The sequence below is a fragment of the Chlamydomonas reinhardtii genome, chromosome 8 (genome assembly GCF_000002595.2).
Source record: "Chlamydomonas reinhardtii strain CC-503 cw92 mt+ chromosome 8, whole genome shotgun sequence".
Lineage (NCBI taxonomy): Eukaryota > Viridiplantae > Chlorophyta > Chlorophyceae > Chlamydomonadales > Chlamydomonadaceae > Chlamydomonas > Chlamydomonas reinhardtii.
In genome coordinates this window covers 1,015,738-1,038,214 of record NC_057011.1, presented here as the reverse complement: position 1 = coordinate 1,038,214, position 22,477 = coordinate 1,015,738, and the positions used below count along the sequence as shown (strand labels likewise).

The 22,477-nt window shown below is 60.3% G+C and overlaps 2 protein-coding genes across 2 annotated transcripts; both read right to left on the bottom strand.

Moving 5' to 3' along the window:
* Nucleotides 1-1,297: 1,297 nt before the first annotated feature.
* CHLRE_08g362076v5 (uncharacterized protein) lies at nt 1,298-2,639 on the bottom strand. The gene is made up of 2 exons (XM_043064841.1): nt 2,449-2,639; nt 1,298-2,033 (listed from the first exon to the last, which is right to left on the bottom strand). Exons 1-2 carry the CDS (start codon nt 2,480-2,482, stop codon nt 1,903-1,905), a joined length of 165 nt encoding a protein of 54 aa, XP_042921842.1. The 5' UTR covers nt 2,483-2,639; the 3' UTR covers nt 1,298-1,902.
* Nucleotides 2,640-3,277: 638 nt separating this feature from the next.
* Nucleotides 3,278-22,119, bottom strand: CHLRE_08g362050v5 (uncharacterized protein). The gene is made up of 48 exons (XM_043064840.1): nt 21,819-22,119; nt 21,596-21,644; nt 21,153-21,248; nt 20,678-20,805; nt 19,201-19,466; nt 18,079-18,368; nt 17,880-17,945; nt 17,596-17,750; nt 17,284-17,497; nt 16,681-16,722; nt 16,443-16,564; nt 16,243-16,320; nt 16,033-16,114; nt 15,621-15,918; nt 15,399-15,520; nt 15,182-15,245; nt 14,965-15,094; nt 14,675-14,839; nt 14,382-14,557; nt 14,154-14,269; nt 13,900-14,067; nt 13,475-13,770; nt 13,095-13,323; nt 12,421-12,953; nt 12,159-12,294; nt 11,885-12,047; nt 10,663-11,775; nt 10,485-10,543; nt 9,972-10,354; nt 9,728-9,848; nt 9,548-9,643; nt 9,310-9,372; nt 9,146-9,226; nt 9,019-9,074; nt 8,712-8,832; nt 8,423-8,587; nt 8,145-8,313; nt 7,499-7,599; nt 6,956-7,368; nt 6,689-6,860; nt 6,497-6,553; nt 6,096-6,222; nt 5,823-5,965; nt 5,527-5,683; nt 5,261-5,407; nt 5,012-5,086; nt 4,725-4,828; nt 3,278-4,555 (listed from the first exon to the last, which is right to left on the bottom strand). The coding sequence occupies exons 1-48, from the start codon at nt 21,890-21,892 to the stop codon at nt 4,172-4,174; spliced, it is 8,565 nt and encodes a 2,854-aa protein (XP_042921841.1). The 5' UTR covers nt 21,893-22,119; the 3' UTR covers nt 3,278-4,171.
* Between the last annotated feature and the right edge of the window lie 358 nt (nt 22,120-22,477).

Genomic DNA, 22,477 nt, shown 5'->3' with positions numbered 1-22,477 from the left:
TAACGATTGGACACGGCAACGATTGGACATTCAGGAAGTGGCTGCTCGAGCGAGGGACCCTGGTTGCGAGATTGCCGGTTGGCAAAGCTTCACATTGTGCCCTGGGATGCATTCTAGGTCAATATTACATGTGTGTATGTAGCACGTTTAGTGAGCGAGTTTGGCCTCGTTGCTGCGGCTGAGTCAGCTCGACCGTGCCGGCACGTACCCACCGTTGTGTGTGGTTACAAGGTGGTGATCACGACCGTGATCACGACGTGCATTTCTGTCCTTGTAGAAACCGAGGCCCGGGCCGGGGGGCCCTTATAACGCCTGCAACATTTATACCCACCGGGCTCGCTGGTGGGCTGGCCAAAACCCGCCCTCTCAGCAGAGCGCAAACCGCCCTCCCACGTTACCAGCAAGTTACTAGGCTAGAACATAAACGCTGAACATGAACACTGAACATAAACGCTGAACACATACCGAAGGCATTAAGTTCCACCCAGTTGTGGGAGCTGCCCTCGCCCTCGACCTCCACCACCTCTTCACCTCCTGGTTGCCTCTGAAGCCGTAGTCCACACACATGACCTGTGAGAGGGCGTGTGGGTGTGTGATGGGACAGGGTGTGAGAGGGCGTGTGGGGGCGTGTGAGGGAGTTGGGGGTTACCGACATGGCCGCAGGTTGGCAAACAGTACTGACTGGAGTCCGCGGAGCTGGCAATAAGCGGCATCCACCCGGCGTATCGCTTGAGCCCCCCTGCGCTCCGCACGATCGACACGACAGAAAGTGTGCCCTCTATCTAAGAGCTGCCCCACGGCAGTCCTCAACTGAGCGCGGCAGTGGGAACAGCTAGACGGTGCAAGGCCCCAGACTGTATACTCTCATGTACTGTGAACTCTATAGCGCTGTGCTCTTGGAATTACAAACGATCGATACTCCAGCTTGTCCATCGTCGCTCAGTGGAATGGGTGTGGGGCGCAGCTTACCCAGTGCTCGTATCTTCCATCTACACTGTAGAAATGTGCCCAAAATCCGCCGAAGGCGGAGAAAAATTTTTGGGTTTGGGTGCCGCGCATCTACGCAGGTGTAGACGTTTTTGGCCGGTTTTGGCGCAAAAATGGGGGAAGCGTAGACGTTTTGGGGGCTTGGGGGCTTAAGTGTAGATGCCGCGGTCAGGGTCATCTACGCATGTGTAGATGCCGGGTGCCTGAGGGCATCTACAAGATACGAGCACTGAGCTTACCGGGTGCTCCGCAAGCTGCTAGAGGCCAACGGTGGCAAGGTGTGGACATCCACCCGGCGGGAGCAGGGTTGCATAGTACGCGACCCTCTCTCCATAATACGCGTGTCAATACAGCGTACCAGGATTTCTAGTACAGTACGTTAAAATACGGTGCATAATACGCTGGGCCATGAAATCCGGGGGGAAAGCTGGTGCAAACACGACACGCGTGCCTGCACCATGCCCGAATCGGTGGGATTTTGGAATTGCGCGGCCATAGTCTTCTAGCGGAATTTCCTTCAACTAATTATACTCATACTTTTATGAGAAAACACAGCTGCAGTGCGGAGAGCAGCCATGGTTCGCGAACTTCGACGGACATCCTTTCCAGCACCCCTCGCGCCCCTCGCCCGACACAGCGCTGCCACGGCCCACCCCGCTGGTTTCCCCAGCACAACGTATTTTACCAACGTACTAGCCCACGAGGGCAGCGTACAGTACGTAGTACAGTACGTAGTACATAGTACGCGTACTACGAACTACGCAACCCTGCCCGGGAGTTAACAGATGTGGCGCCGCACAACATGCCAGCTGTCTTCAGGGCGCTGGCGCTCGCTGGCCAGTCCTGCAGGTCGAGCTTTGCTGGTAAGCATGGCAAATTAGGCTGCCTCATACATGCTGCCAAAGCGTAACATAATCAGCTCACACTCCTGCGGCTGCCTGCCTGCCTGCCTGCCTGACTGACTGATTGTGTAACCGCCCTGGCGCTGCCGAAGTAAGGCGCCACCGACGCGAGCGCCGCCACCAAGGAGGCCAAGGGCTGGAAGCCTGAGGACAGCAAGTGGTCCGTGGCAGGTGTGTACAGGGAGCTGGATGCTGGGGAGTCCCACCTGCTTTTGTTATAGCAACTATGCTACGTGCACTGACATCCCGTCACCCTGCTGGCAGGGGCGGCATTGCATGCAAAGTTGGGCCACTTTGGGCCAGACGTGGATGCCGCGTATCCACGCCTGGATTGAGAAGAACACCATGGGGCGGCGGCCGGCGGGTGGACTGGAAGGCAGCGGCGGCGGGTGTCGACCTTCCGACGGACGCCCCGATGGGGTCCATCCAACCCGGGTTCACTCGGGGCGTGCCCATACACGCCGCACCGTCCAAAGACCAAACCTTGCCTAATGCTTATACATGACATATATATGTTATGACTTGTTGTTTTAAGCCCTGGCGCGGCCTGCCTGCTCGCCGAGCTCGCGAAATGCAGCGACATCCCCCGACATTGTGCACGAAGAGCTGCTTTTAGCCCTCGCAAAGCTTGAATTCCCATCCTTATAGCTGACAGTAGACACGGCATCAATCACGGCTTGAAACAATAGCTCCTCAAGGGACCTCGGTCGCGAAATTGCCGGTTGGCAGACCCTCACATTTTGCACCGGGATACATTCCAATGCAATATTGGGTATCTAAATAACATATTGAGTGAGTTACTCTCTGTCCAGCACACTTTGGCCCGATCGGACCGACACGCGCCCATCGGGCGCATGGCTGGCGGGCCAAAACCCGCCCATTTCGACCTCAGGCGAGCGAGGACCGCCCTCCCACTTGACCAGCAAGTCATTACTACATGCACGGAGGGGCTGAGAGCGTGGGGGACTCAGGGGAGACCAGTTTGGCGTCGGGGACCCCCCTATCCGCCCCCAAGACCCCCCGCACGGGAAGGGCCGTACGGCACTGGGGATACCGTCGGAAAAGAAATCTGACACGACAGGTGTCATATGATTTGTGGGGGGTAGGTCAGGTTATTTGTCTTTTCCGGTGGTATCCCAGAGTCGATATCAAGTGTCAAAGATGGCGCATTTTTGGACGGTGGCCTGGACCGGAGTGAACCCGGGTTGGGTCCATCAGAAAGATGTACTGTCCATACAAGAAGAAGCTGGAAGGCAGCAAGTAAGGAGGCGGCGGATATATAGTGACTTCGAGTGAGGCCCGCCAACAACTTTTAGTCAAGGCTAACGCAGTAATGCGGGTATGTCCGTGCTGCAAGCGTGGGGGAGTCAGAGGAGAGTGGCACTGGCACCGCTTGAGTAAAGAGCCAAAGAGAGTCACGGCCAAGCCACATCCATGATAACAAGGTCTCCGCAACGTACGACTGGCCGCACACCGGCCGGTAATACGCTGGGTATCGTATGTAGTCCTGCATGTTCTCAATTAGTACTTCTGTAAGGAAAGGTTTAAGGTCGCCGCTGTAGTCATTGGCTGCGGAGTGTCCAGTGGCATAACACCGCCGACATGTCGGCATGTGTGACGCATCCAGCGTGCACAGTCAGATGATTTTCCCGCGCAAGGGAAAAGTGGGCTGAGCCCACGCCACGTCCACGCCACGTCTCCAGTCTGAGGCCGCAAGCGTCTGCCTCATCTCCCGGACATAGCCGGGGTCGTTTGTGCAGGTACGGCCCGCCATGCGTCCAGCCACGTACGTCCCGCTATCAAGCGCAAGCACAGTCAGCACAGGACAACCAAACAGCAGGACATCCTCCCGCCGCGCCGCAACACTCATCACATACGGTATGAGCAAACTCGCTCTCCAGTCATTGCCAGGGCGTCTTGGTCCCGAGCCCACATGGCGCGACTGGGAATCAAGAGTTTGAATTTGATTCCGCACCTCGACTAGCCATTGCTATGCGTACGGTGCTGTGAGTTCGCATTCGCAGAATGTCATGTGCACACATGGACAGGCCAACACCTCATGCACCCTTGGATAAAGAAAGCTCCTGTCACGGCAGCAGCATGAGTCGTCATGAAGCATGTCCATTGTTTTGAGCGTCGTACATTCGTTGCATTGCATGTTTCATTTCCATCTCATCTCATCCAGGTTGCCAGCCACCATTTAAACAAATGCATCCAAAAATATAAGAATGATTTCTCGTGAGGCCAGCGAGCCGGCCTGGCGTTTCAGTTCTGCTCATTGCTCACACACGCTTGAGGCTGGCAAAGGAGCCTCCGCCCTTCACACTTGCGCCACGTGCCAATAGCCCCTTCCATGCCTTGCTGTCCACAGCACCTGTCTCAGTGCCATCACCCACAGCGCCGCCGCCTCCTCCGGCAGGCAACTGCATGGTGCTTAGCCGCCGCGTCGGCGCGCCGCTACCTCCGGAACCGTTGGCAGCGGCGCCGCCATTTGCAGCAGCCATGCTGAGGACCGAGCTGCGGCGCATGCTTTTGCCGCCCTCAGCACCGCCCTTAACACTCTTATCGTTAGTGATAGGGCTGGATCCGGTAATGGCGAGCGTGATGAGCTTCATGACATCCACCTCAGTGGGCAGCTGGCTAAGCATCTCCGTGATGCGCCGTTTCTGCAGATTGCGATCGATTACAACAAGTTGGTAATAACAGTAACGCGTGGCTCCCTTCATGGCTCACTACATGGGTAAATACCGGTACTCAACACGCCACCACGCGGCCAAGCTTCTGGAGCATCTTGGCATACGCAATGCCCGCAGCAACCACCCAACCCGTGCTCACCTCCTTCTGCATGCGCTTGAGCATGGGCATTAGAAGCCCAAACACAAACACGGCGAAAACCGCCACCAGCAGCACAAAAAGCACCACGTGCATAATGACCACCTCTGCAGGAAAGATGCACACCGAGGCGTTAGATGGAAGGCTTGTAAGGCGCGTGGCAAACTTTATGTAGGGCGAAAGGGGCTAAGGGCGCATACAGGGCGCGTGACAAGCACCATGCGTAATGCAGACCTCCGCATGTACAACGCGCGTAAAGGTAGGCACAGCATTAATTTCAGTGCACGTACGTTTAAAGTTGGCATTTATGTACGAGATCTCCAGAGCTGTAATGGTGTGAACGCCATCCACTGCGTCCTTGAAGCCTGCATTCAAGCGGGAAAGTCAAGGGGGTGGATACGGTAGCTGGGGCAAGTACAGCAAGTCAAGTTTCTAATACTGTCATGAGCTCAAACCCTGTTAGCTGCCAAGGTGCTTGGGCCGTCGGCAACAGTACCACAACCTCTACACCTGCCCACGCAAAGCAACAACCGACGCGCCTGCATTCCAGATGAAATCCCACTCCTGGCTGTCGTGTCCGGGCATGCCCACATCGGCAGACGTCAGCAGCTGCACCGGGGGACCGCCGGCGGCAACCGAGGTAGCGTTGGCGGCGCTGACGGCGTCCATGATCTCGGGAATTTGACCTGAAGCGCAACAACGATGTCAGCGGACACAATGTAAGGAGCCAAACGACACTTGAAAAGAATGACTAAGCTCAATGTTTGCCCCCCGCCCCAAGACATGAATTGCCCCAATGGCTCACCGGCTAGCACTTCCGCCCTGATGGTCTCGACAGGAAGACCCACAGACGCCGCTGTCATCGTGATGGCACGGTTTTGAGCGCCCAAAGCCTTCTCCGCCAAGTTGGCCAGCGAAAGCAACACCTGGAAAACGATAGCCTCGATACCGCTGTGCGTCACCTGTGAGTGGCGTGGCATAGCGAAATCACAGATGCTGTCGTGCGACCCGGCGCACAACAGACCAACGAAACAGGCCACAACTAGTCTACATTGTGCCAAGGGCGGTTGCGTGGCTGCTGAAAGCCGTTCATTGACCCACCTCGTAGTATCGGTATTCAGGCCCCTCGCATGGCTCTTCCAGTCGCTGGCAGTCGCCGGTGCCGAAAAAGATGTCGAACTGCTCGGCGCTTTCCTTGGCCAGGCCGTGGCTCACCACTCCCGGGAACCTCTCAATGTTGGGACCTGCAGGCAATTCAAGGCGCAGTCTCTTGTTAAAGCGCGGATTTAAACTGCAGACATAGACACTTGTACACCATCGCCTTTAAACCCACACTTCACAGCCTTACACAGACGCACGGGCGCGTGCACTCACCAGCCACGCGTTCGGCATCCACGCCCATGCGCATGGTGTAGTAGGCGTCACGCAGCCCCACACTGACGTTGCTAATTTCATTGATGTAGCGGTTGACGAGCAGCGGGTCCTCCTGGGCAAGCAGCTCCTGTGGACAAGAGGACGTAGAGGGGTGGGTGCGGGGCGTTGATGCTGACGGCAACAGGCAGGCGTAACGTGCCTCAGTAGGCGGCGGCAGGACGCCACATTATCTAAACACATGGCGTCTACGGTCTAGCCACATTGCAGCTTTGGGGCTTTCCCATGGCAATCCAGATATGGTGATACGCCCAGTAGTGCACGCCGGATGTGAGCAAGAACGGTGAGAGGTGAAACATGTTCGGTGCAACAAGGTGATATTGCTGATGTTGCCATGCACGCACTTGTGAGAAGAAAACAGCCTTGCACACCCTCTCCATGTTGCGCTGCGCCACAGACACCTGCGCGCGTAAGAGTGGACGGGGCATGAGGACGGGGCTTGAGGATCAAGGGCACCAGCAGCGACACGGACAAGTGGCGCATTTCTGCAGCGGCGTGTGAAGGCTTGCGCAATGTAGATGACGCCCCCCACGCACCATGGCCACATTTTGCGCGGTGGTGAGCGTGAGGATGTAGCCGACCGAGTAAAAGGTGATGATGAGGATGGAATAGGTCATGGCGATGGCCAGCATGGCGATGGACACGCGGCTATTTCGCTCCAGCGAGCGCTTCGCCGGGGCCGAGCTGTCACGGACCGCGTTGGAGCGGCTGTGGAGAGACGAGAGTGGGCACGATAGGTGTGAGTATGCAGGGCATAATCGGGAGAGAGCCGCGCTGCGACACCTGGACCAAGTCGAGCTCACCCGAGTAGCTTCGCCTTCAGGGCGCTGAACCAGCCACTTGCGCCACCGTTGCCGGGAGCGGCGAAGCGTATACTAGACTGCAGGCGCAGCAGCGGCACGGACGCGCCGTTGCCTCCATCATCTCCAGGAGCTTCGTCGCCACCGCCCACAGACGGGCCGCCGCTGCCATTGCGCTTGACGCCTTTCACGCTGGCGCCGGATCTCTTGTCATGGCTGTGCTTGTGTCCGGCATGACTAGCCGCTGAGTCGCCGCCATTGCCGTGGCGGCCGCCAGCTGCGGTTCCGCCATGCCCTGAGTGGTCGAAGTTCGCGCGGCGCTTAGGGGCGGCGACGGCTGTTGCGCCAGTGCCCTCACCACCCGCAGCGTCGCCATCAACGCTCGTGTGCTCGTCTCCGGCAGCAAGCTCAGCCGCCTGTCAACGGTGTGAGACGCATAGAAAGGTGTTGGAAAGGGGTACAAGGCAAGATATCCAGCACGTTTTCGCCATATGCATGTTGATCTGGCGGCCAAGGGCTTGACAGTACGCATGCACCGCTGCCCACCTTGCCGGCTGCTGCCACAGCTGCATCATCGTCATCGTCGCCGTCCGACTCGTCATCGTCCAGCAGATGGGTGGTCTGGGAGGCCAGCGCGCGCGTCAGGCCTGTGGAAAAGGTTGGTACATGGGCGACAGCCAGTGTTCTCTTTTTCGGGAATACATTCCCAATCTAAACATCTGCCGGGGGTCTGGCACGGCAGGACTAGGAATGATCGAGCCGGCCGTGCCGGGCCCATTCCTGAGGCCGGCTGAACGCCGGCCGAGCCTGAGTGCCTGACTAGACGCCGGAGGCCCCTCACTAGTGCTGCTATGTACTTACAGCTGTGTATAGGAATAACTAAAGAAACACAAGAGCCGCAGCTCAGGGCAGCACGGCAGCCCAGCACACTGGCTTTCCCTACGGCTGCGGGGCCCTCGTCACCACTCGCAATTTCGCCGAAGCCAGCAGCGGCAGCGCCCAAACGTTTTGGGGGGCTTCCGCCCCCGGGCCCCCGGCTGGGGGAGGGCCCCCACCCAGAACCGCCCTTAGAAATTGATTCCGGTGCTTCATGCCGGTTCATTACGGTTACGCTGACGACAGATTGCTACATATGATGTTGCTGATCCAGGGGGCGTTTGGATTTTTTAACGCAAGTACACAGAAAACGCACCGATGGGAATGGCAAGGAACGTGTCGTACAGCTTGTAGCGCTGTTCGCTCGCCACGCGCAGCAAGTAGATGAGGCACGCCCCCGTACAGCTGGACACCAGAAAGCCCTCGATGGCCAGGAAGATGAGCTGAAGGTCGTTGACACGCTGGGTATGGCCCTGGGCGTGATCCTGTGCGCGGAAGGGTGGGGATGTGCTGCTGGTCCCACACTGAATGGAGACATGCTTGCGTTTTGTACTGTCCTTGCACACTGCCCCACCGCCTAACCCAACGGCGCACCTGCAGCGCTATCCACACCGCCTGGGAGCCCTTGGCGAGCATCTGTGCGCTTCGGAACACGAACTGTCCCTCAAACGTGTCGGCAGGGTATATGTTCTGAGAGTGCCACTCCTCGTGCTTCTGGTACACGGTGAGGGCCGCCACCAGCAGACGTGTCAGCAGATCCTGTGAAGGTGGCAGCCAGGTGTGCCGGACGTGTTACATGCAGTGGGGCTTGCGTGGATATCATAGGCATAGTCGAAGGGGTTCGCGGAGTCTATGCCCCCATCCAACAGTTCAGCACACTCACCCAGGTGGTGACGTTTGCAAACATCTCCTCGCCAGTGAAGGTGTTGTTGCCAACCCACACCGTCAGTTGCTCGGTGTAAAACAGCAGCGTGATCGACTGGTGCCGGCTGTTCAGCAGGATGCTGTGGGGTGTAGGAGAGCGGGTGGACGAACAGTTGTTGACACGCAGCACAAACAGAGTTGGCACCGTGCGTGCATGCAGAATGCGCACAGCAAGGGATGCAGGAACATGAACACTCCGCGCGTAGTAATCAACAAGTAACATACACCCAGGCTTGCGGAGACATCTCAACAGCCATGTAGCTCACCCGTTGTTCATATCGTTGTACAGGTTGAGGTAGCGGTACATCTCGCCCGCAGCAAACTGTGAGTTAGCAGCAGATAGAGTGTCAGAGCGACAACCGAGGCACACATACGACATCCGAACCCACGCACCGGTGCGTTTGCTTCGACGTAGGTGTTGTTGGAGCCCTTGCCCCTGTACTCCTGGTCCAGGGCCCGCATATACACCGCAACCTGTGTGTCGCAGACAATGGTGCAAGCACATGCACATGAGCGGTCCGAAGGCTGGCCCTTTGCACTCAGTGTGAATGCAGTACCTTTTGCAGGTAGCGCTGGCCGTCGCCCATGTTGGTGAGGGTCATGAGGGCATCGTTCTGCCACTGCGGGTCCGCAAGGGGAAAAGCGAGTAGTCACAGCACAGGTAGGCTCAGACACAAGGGCGGTGCGTGCAACTCATCCGCGCGGCACGGTCACAAGGGCGGTGCGTGTGCTTGACCAGCGCGGCACAGTTACCGGGTTACAGTACGCATTCATCTCGCTCGCAAGTATGCTCACGTGGATTCCGTCCATGATGAGGGCGAAGCACAGAATGTGTACTGCCATGCACGTGAAGATGACCGCCGCCACGAGCATCTTGAACTTGCTCAGGCTCTGCAAGGACAGGATTTGAAGATCAGGTGTGGCTAATAGCAACCACCGCGCAGGTACGGAGCTCAAGCCCGGCCTTGCACGCACCTTCTTGCTGTCAGGCGAGTCGATGAGCTTGATGAGCTTCTTGTACCGCTTGCCCCGCTTGAAGTCCCCGGTGCCGTCGCCGTCAGACAGACCCGACGTTCCCGACACGCCGGATGTGGCACTGCGCGGGGCGGGCGATGGGGGCAACACGGCCTTGAGGCATGCTACGGTATTTGGTGTTGAAGGGCGGCACGCCATGCACATGCCTACTGGACAGCGTGCAGCACGCCCAGTGGCCACTCACCTTTCGCCTCCGTCGCTCCTGTTGTCGCTGTTGTCCACCGCCATGCTCATGCCCTGGCGCGCGCCGGCGCCCTTGCCTTCGTCGCCAGCCCCTGTCAGCTCGAGTCGTGCCGCCGCTGCTGGCTCCTCGCCGCCCGGGTGTCTGGCGGAACGGCGCGACGCGGCGCCATCGCCGCTGCCACGTTGGTCGCTGCCGTCACTGTTAGCCGAGCCGTTGGCACCATCATCGTCACCGCTACCCTCCTCATCATCGTCCTCCGCAACGCTGCCGATGCCTGCAGCGGACCTCACAGTGTTCTGGTAGTACTCGCCATTTGTAGTGATCCATTTTGAGATCTTGTTTGAGGGTTGCTTCTTAAGCGCGGCACCGCTGCCTTCTGCCTCCTGCGGTTAGGCGTTGTTGGATGCGGCAATGAGTGGGCGGCGACATCATTATGTAACTGGCAGGCGAGTCAAGCACAGGCGCACACACATTGCACACGCCCATCCTTGTTATCCTTGGAAGTCTTCCCACCTTGGCTGCGGCGACTGCAGCCGCGGCATTACCCAGAGCACCAGTGGCGCTCGGGCGGCCTACGGTCAATTCACAAGGGTCGCAGCTGAGTGGCATGGCGGTAAGCATCGCTCCCAACGTGACCGAGAGTGACAAAGCATACATGTCTGATACCCGTGCGCGTATGCCTCGCCCTCACCATCGTGGTCGCCACCAAGCACCATTCCTGGCAGCGACGCCGGGGACCGAGGTAGACCACCGGTACCACCAGCGCCATCAGCACCGTTGCCGTGTGTGTGGCGCTCTAGGTCCGCAGCTGAATCCAGTACCATTCCTGAGTCCCCGCTTCCAGAACCAATTGCTTCCCCAGGAGCGCCCTCGCGCGCCTTGCTGCTCCGCGCCGCCAGCGGCCTCGCGCTGTTGCCGCCCACGGCGCCAGGGCCCGAACCGCGCATAGTAATGCCAGGCGACGGCATTGCCATCGCCAACGCCAGAGGCGGAGGCGGCAGTGGCATAGCCGCCGCCACGCCCATTGCCGCCGGGTCGAGAGGCGACACCGGGACGCCGAGGTTGCCGATGACGGCGGCCGCGTGGCCTTCCGCTGCGCTTGCGATGGCATCGGCGTCGGTGGCCCCTCGGCCCATGCGCGACAAGTCCTTCGCCAGGTGCATCTGCTGAACACCACGATGGCCGGAGCCCCCAGGGCCCATGATGGGAGTCCATGACACCGGCGCCGCCGCGGGAGGCGGCAACGCAACGACTGAGGCGCGGCGCCTGGTACCTCCCAGCGAGCGGGTGCTCGGCTCCCCGGCTGCAAGTGCGTTGACGCCCGCCATCGCCGCCGCCCCCATCATGGGCGGTAGCACTGAGGGCTGGGCGCCGGCGGGCGCAAGGCGGATGATGGCGGTCAGGGCGCCGGCTGCGGCGGCAGCTCCGGCGGCACCACTCGCGGCAGGTGCGCCGCCGGGCGGCAGCGGCTTGCCAACCATTTGCACGGCCAGCAGCAGGGGCCGGCCGTCACGGTGCCAGCCGGGCAGGTAGTGCACCGGGCCCGCCTTGACAGCGGCCTCCTTGTCCGCGGCCGCCTGCTGCTGTTTGGTTGCCTTAAGCGCACTCTTCTTTGCGGCATTGCCGCCCACGTCGCCAGTCAGCAGTGTCATGGGCGTGTAGCCGGCCGGCATGGAAACAATCTGGGACAGCTCTGAGCCCAGGAAGGAAGCAGAGGGCTGGCCGAAGATCAGCCCCGCAGGCCGCACGCCGCCCTCCTCCGCTAGGCCCGCCACCCGGCCGCGAGGGTCCAGCTCAAGCACACCTGTAAGGCAGGAAACACGTGTCAGCGATTGCGGAACTAGTGCAAGGCCGCCCCTCTGCAAGGTGCCACAGGAGCGTGCGCGTGAAGACATTCGGGCTTGGTCACCCACCGGTGAGGCTCTCCGCCGCCCACAGCTCCACATGCACCACCAGGCGGCCTGGGGCCAGGGCGGGGTTCAGCTGCTGCCCGGCCCGAGGGGAGGACATGCCGCCACTGGGGGAGCCGGAGCCGTCACGCGGGCGCACTCGCACACGAGGCACCGCCACATCCAGCTGCGAGCGAACACGAGAGCACGGTGTCAGAAAAAGGAAACGACAGACCAGGTGCGGGCCATAGCATACTGCAGCTCGCAAGCACTCGCGCCATCTACCGCTGCCACTCACCCTCAACACGGCCTGACGCGTGTTGCGTGCCAGGTGTGCGGCGGCACGTGAGGCGTTGCCCATGGCCTCCGCCTCCGCCACCGCCGCCGGCGGCACCACAGCCACGCGCCAAGATAAGCCGGGGAACTGCAGCGCCCTGTGACGGGATAAGGAATGGGCGCCCACATCAAGTTACAAACATGCTGGTGTCACTGCTGATATCACACCACAGCAGAGGGCAGCGCACGGTGACAACGGCGTAGTACGACCACCCAAAGCTCACATGGTGATCATGGCATCAAATGTGCGCAGGTTGAACTCCACTGGGGGCCCAGCTCCGTAGTAGCCAGGGCCGCTGGCGAACGGGTTGGCGCTGCCGTTCGCGGCGGCGTCCGTGGCCCCTGCTGCCAGGTCAGCGACTGCAGCAGCAGCAGCGGCGGCGTCCTCCTCTGCGGTGACGCCGCCCACCTCGCCGTACACAACCGACGCAGCCTCCTCCAGCAGGTCTCCGCCGGCAGCGCCATCGGCACCTCCAGTATCAGTGGCGCCCGAATCGGCTGCCACCTTGCCGCTGGTGGCGCCTACAACACCCGTGCTGTTGCCTAGGCGGTGTCGAACCGCGCGGCTCAGGGCGCCGGCACCAGTCGCGCCAGCCCCCATGGTGGTGGAGGCGCGGCGAACAGCACCGGCGCGGGGCGTGGTAGCAGTGGCGGCTGCGGCACCAGCGCCGGAGGTGGCGCCAGCAGTCGCCAGCAGCAGCTCGGACTCGGGGCAGGGCTGAAGCGTGATGAAGTCCCAAAGGTGGTACCCCGCAAGCTGCAGCAACGCACAATCAGGGATGGGGCAGTTAAGGCAAGATGCCATTGCCTTGCCCTCGTATCCATCCCTGCAAGGCAGTGTGCGGTGTTGCTGCGGCTATGTGGACCAACTGATTTCTACTTGCCCATCTATCCTTACCTCCTCCTTGGTGAAGCCAAACAGGGCCTCCAACTCCTCACCCATCGCCTGCGCAGCCGCAGCCGCGGTGGTGGGCCTCTCGACGGCGGCGACTGCGCCCTCCGCAACGTCAGGCCCCATCTCTAGTGTGGCTGCAGCAGCGGCTGCCTCGGCCTCGTCGATGACTGTGCCGGCCTCCGAGACCCGCACGCGCACACGGCGCTCAGCAATGGCGGTGTCAAGAGAGGACCTGCAGGCGGAGTGAGCGTAATAAGTAATTACAGACTTAGTGACTTGGCGGACATACGGTGCACTGCTGCAGCTAAGCCATGCTGCAACCGCATACTCTCAATCAAGGGGGCCTCTGGGGACAAGGCACATGTTCCAGCTCCTCTCCTCACCTGGCCATGCGCACCACGTGCAGCGGCTCACCGCCCTCCTCCCTCGAGTGCACCGCCACACGCACGAACACGGGGCGGCCGTGCAGCCCGACCAAGCGCATCGTGGGGCGGAAAAGGCGCCCGCCAGCGGCAGGGCTGCCATCGTCTACACCAGCCGTGCGGCCGCCGTGGCAGCCCCACATGCCGGACAGAAGGGCGGGCGCACCGTTGTTCGCGGCGGCTCCGGCGCCAGCGGCACCTGGGGCTCCACCGCCCATCTGGACGATGGCCGATGCGGGGACGCCGGTTCCGATGGCCTACGGAGCGATGACATGTTATGATTGGTAATGAAACGGTCACGGATGGAGCAAGTACCACGAGTATACAAGCAGAATTCAATGCTAATGTTACTTGTCAGCGCACCGATCACCACCGACCGCACGAACCTTGGCCAGGTGGCGGGAGTGCAGGTAGCGCCAGGGCGCGGGCAGGAAGTCGTCCAAGTTGCGAAGCGCGGCGCTCTCAGCGGCGGCGCCCAGGCCTTCAAGAACACCGCCGCCCATGCCGCCACCGCCGATAGCAGCCTCGTCGGCACCAGCAGAAGCCCCAAGCAGCTGTGAGAGGTAAACAGAATAGTCAATGAGGTGAGTCAGACGCCGGACCCAGGCCATTTGCCCCGCTCCGCTATACCTAGTCTCACCTTGGCCAAGTCTCCGCTCATGTGCTTGATGCCTCCGCGCTTCTCCACCACCATCAGCAGCTGGGGCTCGGTGGACACCAGGCGAAGCACAAACTCCAGGATGGTGCGGGAAGGGTCTGCATCGGGCATAGAGGAAGGGGGAGACCAAAGACGAATCAGTCACGTGTATGGCAAGACTCGCTGTTTGCATGCAGACAATAGCAGCAATTGCATACAGTTGTGACTCACCCATGGTGACGGTGACGCACACCTCCCGGGCCTCGTCGTACTTGTGCCGCACAAAGCAATGGTTATCAGTTCTAGTGGTTGTGCCGCCGTCAGATGCGCCGCCGGGGGAGCCCGGGGCGCCGTGGCGGCTGCCGTCAGCCGACGTGTTACTGTCAGCCTCGGCCTCAGAAATAAGCCTGGAGACGGGATCAGAAAATGACAAACAAAAAAGATGAAGGGAATGGCAAAATGGTCAGTGACTTGCAATCAATAGCGTCGGCACGGCACACGCCGAGTCGCCCCTATCTGCTTACCGCTGCACCAGCTTCTGCGCGTCACTCAGGGCCTTGCTGGCGCTCCAGCCGTCCTCCTCGCCGCCCTGGCCGGCTGCGCGCGAGGCGGCGGCTGCGGCGGCGCTGGAGGCATGGGCACGTAGCAGCGAGCGCAGCTGAGTTCCCACCACGTCGGTGGGGAACAACCTGTGGACGTTATTGAAGGTGTAAGGCGTTGAGAGGTGAGCAATGAGGGGCAAAGAGGGCAGCGGGCAAGCAACATGACGAAGGGGAACCCGCGTGATGCCAGCATGCCCGCCCCGCGGCCCTACCCGAAGCAGGTGACGAAGCCGGCGTCGCAGCACACGATGAGGCCCTCGGGTGTGGCCCACAGCCGGCCCACGCCAGGCTCCTGCGGCCCCGCCTCCAGTAGCGCTATGAACACGCTGTCCTCGCCCATGCCTGTGCGAAGTGCGTCACAGCGGCTTGTTAGTGTTGTGCATAGCAGTGCCATGCGGTGCCAAAACAATTGCCTGCCTCCGGCCTCACCCGAAGCACGGCTGACGTCCAACTGCACTGGAATGGCCACGCGCTCGCGATGCATACCCAGCACCTGTGAAAAGATGCACGGGACACATCAGATGAGGGCAGCCGGCGAGTCAAGGTGCCTGTTCAAGTATTGTTTGCCCGCATGCGGCCGGTGTCTGTGGTATTGCAAGGATCATATACCCAATCCTAGCTCCAGTGCACTCCGCCCCAGCCTCACCGGCCGCCTGAAGACGGGCGGTGCCTGCTGTCCGCTATCGATATAACGGCGCAGCAGGCCCGGGTGGCGCTTGGCGTCGTGGCCCGCCATCAGCACCGTCACGTTCTTGCCGTCCAAGTCGCCTGAGGGAGGGCGGAAGGTGGAAACACCAGCATGAGCCCAAGCGCCATTAGGCTCGACCCACATCAGCAGGGTCCCTCGCATTCCCAGCTCCCGACTCACCCTTGCGGTAGCCGAACATGGACATCAGCTTCTTGTTGACCATCTGGATGTCGCCGAACGCGTTCACTACCAGCACGCCCTTGTCCACCTCGTCCATGCGGCCGATGGGCGTGCCGTCGGGCAGCGTGGGGCCGTCGCCGTCCGCGTCCCGGTTCTGCTCGATGCGGTCGGCGTGTGCCGAGTACTCGGCCGCACCCCAGGGGTCCTGCTTGACGGTCTCCAGGAACCGGGCGTACAGCCGCACCAGGCGCGGGCTGTTGCCGTACATCTCCAGTACGGCGCGGTACGCCATCTCAGCCTGCCGAGTGTTCAGTTGAGCCGTCAAGGTCGTGTGTGCAGGGTCAGGAAAAGCGCCATATGACCCACATCGCCAGCTGACCCACATCGCCCCCTATCACGACAGCCTGCCCACCTGCTTCACACTGGTGTCAATCTCCTCCAGTGAGCGGCTGAGCGAGCGGAAGGACACGCTGCTCGAGTAGCCCAGGATGCGCCTGTGGGGTGCACGGGGCGCAGCGGCAGGTGGCGGCGAGTCAAGTGGAGCAAGGATCACGTAGAGGGAGGGCGCACAACGGTACGTGCACCTGCCCCATTTTAGCTATGCCTCGGCCCCGCTCCTCACCAGAAGCTGGCCATGGCCTGCAGCGCGTCCTTGTGGTGGCGCAGCACCATGCGCTGCTTGCGCTGGTACTCGACATAGCTGTGCGTTTAAAGGGACGGAGCCGGGGAGAGGCAGGAGTTGGTATTGCGAAGAAGCATGTCTGGGTTCGGCTGAGCACGGGAGAGGGGCAGCACGCAATCTATCCCCCCTGCATTACCCACCCCAGCAGGTCCATGCTGCCGCCCTTGCCCACGGTGCTGCTCGCGGCCTTCTGGGTGGCCTGCTGTTGCCGCACGAAGAGCATGAAGCGGCACATGGGGCCCGGGTCCAGCTTGCGGGCGGCCTGTGAGGTTGTGCGAGTGGGAGCGAGGATTGAGAGGTGGGGGCAGGGTGCCACAAGGCGCCGTTGACCAGACGCCTGCCGGCCTCCGCCGGGGCCCCTCAGCAATAGCGACCCACCTCGAGCTGCTTGCCACCTGTCTGGCTGAAGCCCAGCACATCCTGTAAGGGCAGAAGCAGCATCCGGGGAGGTGCGGGTGAGTTGGCCTGCTGGTAAAGAGCGGGGGCGACCTGGACGCACCTGAGCCAGCAGCGATAGAGGTGCAGGGTTCGGCCATCCAATAAATACAGTATATCATGGCTAAAGTTCAAGGCACAGCTTTCGCGCAAGACTGGCGGTGACGATTCAAGCTGCATGAGGTCGAGCTGTGTCCAGACGGGCTTGCGCAGCCCTAAGCTACTTGATTAATAGTAGGATGGCAGGAGACAAGACGAACGGCTCCCAATTTTGAGCAGCAACCGGGAACGCTCAGGCGAAGTCTAGCCACAATAATTCCAAACGACTTGACAATAGCACCAGACACTATCGCTGAGATGTAAGTGCGAGTACTACGACGCGAGTCTTGCGCCAAGTCCCATGCCCCCCTGCATGCCTCATGCCGTCTCCTTGCACCCTGACGCCCACCCCTCGCCGTGCCCCTCGCACGCACGCACGCGCACCCGCGTTCCGAGTCACAAGTCATGCAGTACGCCCCCTACCAGCCGCCCATAATGACAACGTACCAGCAGAAAGTTTGCATACACCAGATTGACGTAGGAGCTGCCGGGGAAGCGCGCCACGCCGGCCTTGATCAGCTCCTGCGCGCGCGTCACCGCCGCCTTGTCCAGCTGGTACCGGTCCGCCCACACGCGGCAGGAGCGGGCAGCGATCTCCACATCACGTGCGTCCCAGAACCCGAATATATCCTGGGGCTTGACCTTCTCGGGGTCGGTGATCCTGCAGGCATCATGCATTTGTGGAGCATCAGAGTAATTTAGCTACGGACTTCCCCGGTTGGTCGGCACTGCGCAGGTAACACTGTTTGGGCGCCACACCTGAAGGCCTTGAGCGCCGCCGCTGTGAACCAGGCCCGCCTCCACCAGCTGAGGAGTGAGCCCGCCACGAACAGCGGAGCCAGGCCGATGCCCATGACCAGGGTGAGCGTGCGGCGGGCGTCGATGGCGGAGTTGGGCAGAGCAACCACTGCCACCTGCAAGCGTTCGTGGATGGCAGGATGACCAAGGGTCTCCAGGGCAAAGAAGCAGAAGCGAGACGGTAGCTTTCCTCTCTCAAATACATGAGTGGATCGCCCCTACGCTCCTCGAGTGCTCCTCCTCACCTGCAGCGCCGCCACGCCCGCCATGGCCACCGCGCAGCCAGACTTGAGGTCGCCCACCCAGCCCACCTGCGGAAGAAGGAAGGGTGTGCGTGCAGATGACATGCAGAACACCGGTTGAGGACGGCATGCATGACGGCAGTCAAAGGGTCAAGCGAAGTAGCCGTGCACGCAGGCACGCACACGGCCGGCAGACACGCACCAGGTGCGGCACCCAACGGAGGTTGCACCAGGCTAGCCAGAAGGCCAGGAGCAGGTAGGCGGCGGAGGCGACCTTGGGCCAGCCGCCAATGAAGGTGCTGACCAGCGTCATGAGAACCTTGATGAAGAAGGCGGTGACCTCAGCGCCGCTGTGGCCCAGCGCCTGCGGGGACTTGCTGGTGGGGTTGACCTCCACCTCGCTCATGTTGACCAGCATGGCCACCGCCACGAACACGCCCAGCAACACGCCCGAAGCCACAGCCTGGGCCAGCTGGGGCAGCGCCGAGCAGCCTGGGCAGTGACACAGCAGCAGGGGTACGAGCGTGTGGGACATTCGGCTGATGCGGTACGGACCAGATGCATCCTGCTACCAGGGGGGGGGTAGAAAGCTCAGATTCTTACCCCATGCTCAAAATTACAGAGCTTTAGGAGAACATTATGCACGTACTTTTAGTTTTTTAAGGGGGTGTCTGGTGAGGAAGTTCTGGGTCGCCAAAGTCGGGGGGTCGGTCCTCGTCCCTGGGGGTCCGTCGGGTTTCGGGAGCCCATCCTGGCGGATTTCGGGAAGCGCCCCACAAGCAGAACTAGGGGCCAAACGCAGCAGTACGAGGCTCATATGTGCACGTTATGACGTAATAAGCACAAACAAAGCGTGGGAGGGCTAAGTTGCGCGTCCGGGCGTGGACATGTCGGGACATGTCTCCACATTCAACACATGCGCACTGACACAGCTGGGCTCTGAAGCGCTGGTGCGCATGAGTTCACGTCTAACAAGGCTGCCGATGCACATTGTCCATTCGTCACGCGGCAGAGAGTTGTGCGCGGGGTGGTCTGGGTCGAGGGGATTTCCATGGATAGGATCCCGCCCGTGACCGAAGTCTCAGAACAGGACCGCTGATGGCACGGAGTGATAGTGCTCGTCAAGAGGAGTCGATTGACACCACTTTGGTATAAAATGGAGGGGTTTTAACCCCTGAACAACAAGGTTTTGTCCGTCGGGGGGTCGGTCGTCCCCTCAAGGAGGGTCCCGGGGGATTTCGGGGCATGGGGTCTGGCACTTTGTTTCCTACCCCCCCCCCTGCTGCTACTGCCACTCTTCTAGCTACCCCGGCTCCCGACTCACTGTACTGTGGGAACAGCTGCATCTTGAGGCGCATCCCGCTGTCAGCCGGGGCGGTGTAATTGCAGCTGATGCCTAGCTGCAGGAAGTTGAGCGATGTGATGTCGAACACCTGCAGGAACACGTAGCTGAAGCCGCGGACCACCTTGATGGGCCACACGTAGTCGAACTTCTGGTTCCGGAAGCACACTGCCACCCAGCCGCACAGCGCCAGGTTGAGGCCCAGCAGGGTCGCCAACGTGTACAGCAGGCCGACGTACCAGCCGTACCTGGGGCCAGCGGTGGGTCGGTTGAGCGCATCAGAAGATGCAAGTTAATTACGAGCGAGGCAACAGAAAAGAGGGAAGGGAGCAGGAAGGGGGCGCAAGGGGGTGAGCAGCAGCAGGGCATACCGCGCCCTCGGCGGCTAGCAATAGTCGGACCGGGGGGTTGCAGGGATGTTTGGAAAAGCGGTACAGGATGCACTGAAGAGGGGGGTTGCAGGGATGTTTGGAAAAGCGGTACAGGGGGGGGAGAAAGCTCAGGTTCTTACCCCATGCCCATAATTACATAGCTTTAGGAGAGCATTGTGCACGTGCTTTTAGTTTATTGTTCAGGGGGTGTCTGGTGAGGAAGTTCTGGGCCGCGCAAGTTGGGGAGTCAGTCGTTGTCCCTGGGGTCCGCCGTGTTTCGGGAGCCCGGCGGATTTCGGGAAGCGCCCCACAAGCAGAACTAGGGGCCAAACGCAGCAGTACGAGGCTCACATTTGCACAGTATGCCGTCATAAGCACAAACAAAGCGTGGGAGGGGCAAGTTGCGCGTCCGGGCGTGGACATTCGCCACATGCGTATGTGCACTGACACGGCTGGGCTCTGAAGCGCTGGTGCGCATGAATCCACGTCAAACAAGGCTGCCGATGCACACTGTCTATTCGGCACGCGGCAGAGAGTTGAGCGCGGGGTGGGCTGGGTCGAGGGGTTTTCCATGGATAGGATCCCGCCTACCTGTCACCGAAGTCTCAGAACAGGACCGCTGATGGCACAGCGTGATAGTGCTCGTCAAGAGGAGTCGATTGGCACCACTTTGGTATAAATGGAGGGGGTTGAACTCCTAAACAACAAGGTTTTGTCGTGGGGGGGGGGGTCGGTCGTCTCCTCAAGGGGGGTCCCGGGGGATTTCGGGGCATGGGGTCTGGCACTTTGTTTCCTAACCTCCCCCCCTGGTCGGACGTACTGTTCCTTCATGTCAGGCAGAAACGTTGCCATCATTTCATTCACAGTGGCATAACCCGGGGTCACCCTCGATCTCAAACGGTGAGGGCAGCGAAACCAAAGCACAGGCAAGCATAATGACCCCACCACCTTTGTTTGATAAGGCAAGATCTGTATATATGTTGGTCATCAGGCGCACATGCATGCTGCAGCTAGCTGCAGTCGTCCAGTTGGGCGCGTGGAGAGCACGCAATCTCCATCACACTTAGGCCACTGACGACAGCGCTTACCCGATGTCCGCAAGCCACCCGAAGGAGAGGACGGAGACGCCCTTCCACAGCATTGAGTCGGGGTCGATGTCCCAGCCATACTGGGGCGTCAGGATTTGGGTGTACACCTGCCACACGTCCAGCAGGATCTGCAGGGACATGCCCAGAACAAGTGTTGCGTGTGGGACAGAGTAAGCGGACATTGACGACTACGCATGTCCGCGCCCTGCTGGAGGCGGGCACTGGCTGTGCGATGGGACAGTGTTAAGGCAGGATGGTAAAGGCCCGTAGGGTGCAGCTGATTCCCAGACCCCAGCAGATGGCAACCAATTTGCGCACTGGATGTGTGATGGGACAGTGGTAAGGCAGGTTGGTGAGGTCCCGTAGGGTGCAGCTGATTCCCAGACCCAGCAGATGGCATACATGATGGATGTCGGCGGGGCGCAGTGGCCCTTCAGAACATTCCTGGACCCCACGGGCGCTGACAACCACCCACCTTCAGAAGGATCCAGTGGTAGAAGATATCTTGTGTGTTCTTCTCCTGGCTGAGCGTGAACAGCACACCAAACACCGCACCCTCAACCCCGGGCCGCTGCATGCAGAAAGGCAGTACAGAACAAGAAGTGTCAGGCGCTGGGGCGTGCTACACCTAGCCGTAACCATTGTTTGCATACGAGGAGTCCTCCAAACGCGTGTGCGCTCGCGGCATTTGAGAAGCAAGTGTACCGACCGGTCCATTACGTGTCGCGACTTGCCGATCCACTGCACGCGCGAGCTCATTACTAAAGCGATTATCGCTGTTGCGTTAAGGAGATGGATCACAGCACGCAGGTTACTAGGCCAAGCCATTTTGCCCGTCCCGGTCTGCACACCGCGTTGCGGCGGGCTCGCACCAGCCTCGCCAGCAGTCAATGCCAAGGAGTAAACAAGAAAGCATACCTGTGACACCTCGGCATCACCATCATTATGGTCACCATCTTTGTCCTCCCTGAGCAACGCGGGGCGAGGATTAGCGGTAATCCGTGAGCTCAAGTCTTGCGCGATGTCGATATGACGCCCGTAATACGTGCAAAGAGAAGTGAAACCAGGCCTGCCTTGTGATGCAGCGAGACTGTAAACTGAGTGTTTCGCCACTACACGGCCGTTCTGCACAGTTCCGCACCTGATGCGCGGCAGTCCTGCCCCAGCTGACGATCCACTGACTCCGCTGCTTGCTACACTGGGAGCTGGCGCCATCGTCGGGACCGGTAAGCTGTCCAGCAACCAGCGGCTCGTAGCCCAACTCTACTGCTGTTGGTAAGGCACTACAGTTTCGTTGTTAAGCTATGTAAGGAAGAATTGGAAGTAACAATGCTTAATAGCGGCGCGTGCGCGCATATGTCGGGCGACATCGTCACGTGCACGTATTGCAGCAGCGCTGACGCCCTTTTACATTTCAGCAGAAACAGATCGAACAAATACATGATGGATAGACATATAGTCAACTAACTGAAATGAAGGACGTTTGTGGCGCAACTACAGCGACGTTACAATTACATTTCTTACCGCCGCAGTCATGCGGGAAGATGCAAATTACGAAAAGCTTGCCATGCTTACCAGCACATTTACTTATTTACGTGTGTCGTGCCGCACCACACCCACCAACACAGCTAAGGAAGCGTCGCAATCTGTCGCGCTCGACAGCGACTCCACTCGAGCGGGTCCCACTCGGGCGAGTTCCTATGCACAGCCCGTATCCCCAACCCAGGGCCTTCCCATTACCATCTGTTAGCAAAGCTTAGGTCTCTGAAGCGGGACCTGGGCGCTAAACCGAGCCAGGGC

Bases quoted from the DNA above. Each gene is read 5' to 3' on its own strand.
- CHLRE_08g362050v5 (XM_043064840.1), bottom strand. From the start codon at position 21,892: ATGGCGCCAGCTCCCAGTGTAGCAAGCAGCGGAGTCAGTGGATCGTCA. The intron at 9,849-9,971 runs GTGAGTGGCCAC...CGCCCCGCGCAG, and splicing joins AGGAGCGACGGAGGCGAAAG to TGCCACATCCGGCGTGTCGG. The intron at 8,314-8,422 runs GTGCGCCGTTGG...TTCCGCGCACAG, and splicing joins CGGTGTGGATAGCGCTGCAG to GATCACGCCCAGGGCCATAC.
- CHLRE_08g362076v5 (XM_043064841.1), bottom strand. From the start codon at position 2,482: ATGTCGGGGGATGTCGCTGCATTTCGCGAGCTCG. The intron at 2,034-2,448 runs GCGAGCAGGCAG...TGCTGTCCTCAG, and splicing joins CGCTGCATTTCGCGAGCTCG to GCTTCCAGCCCTTGGCCTCC.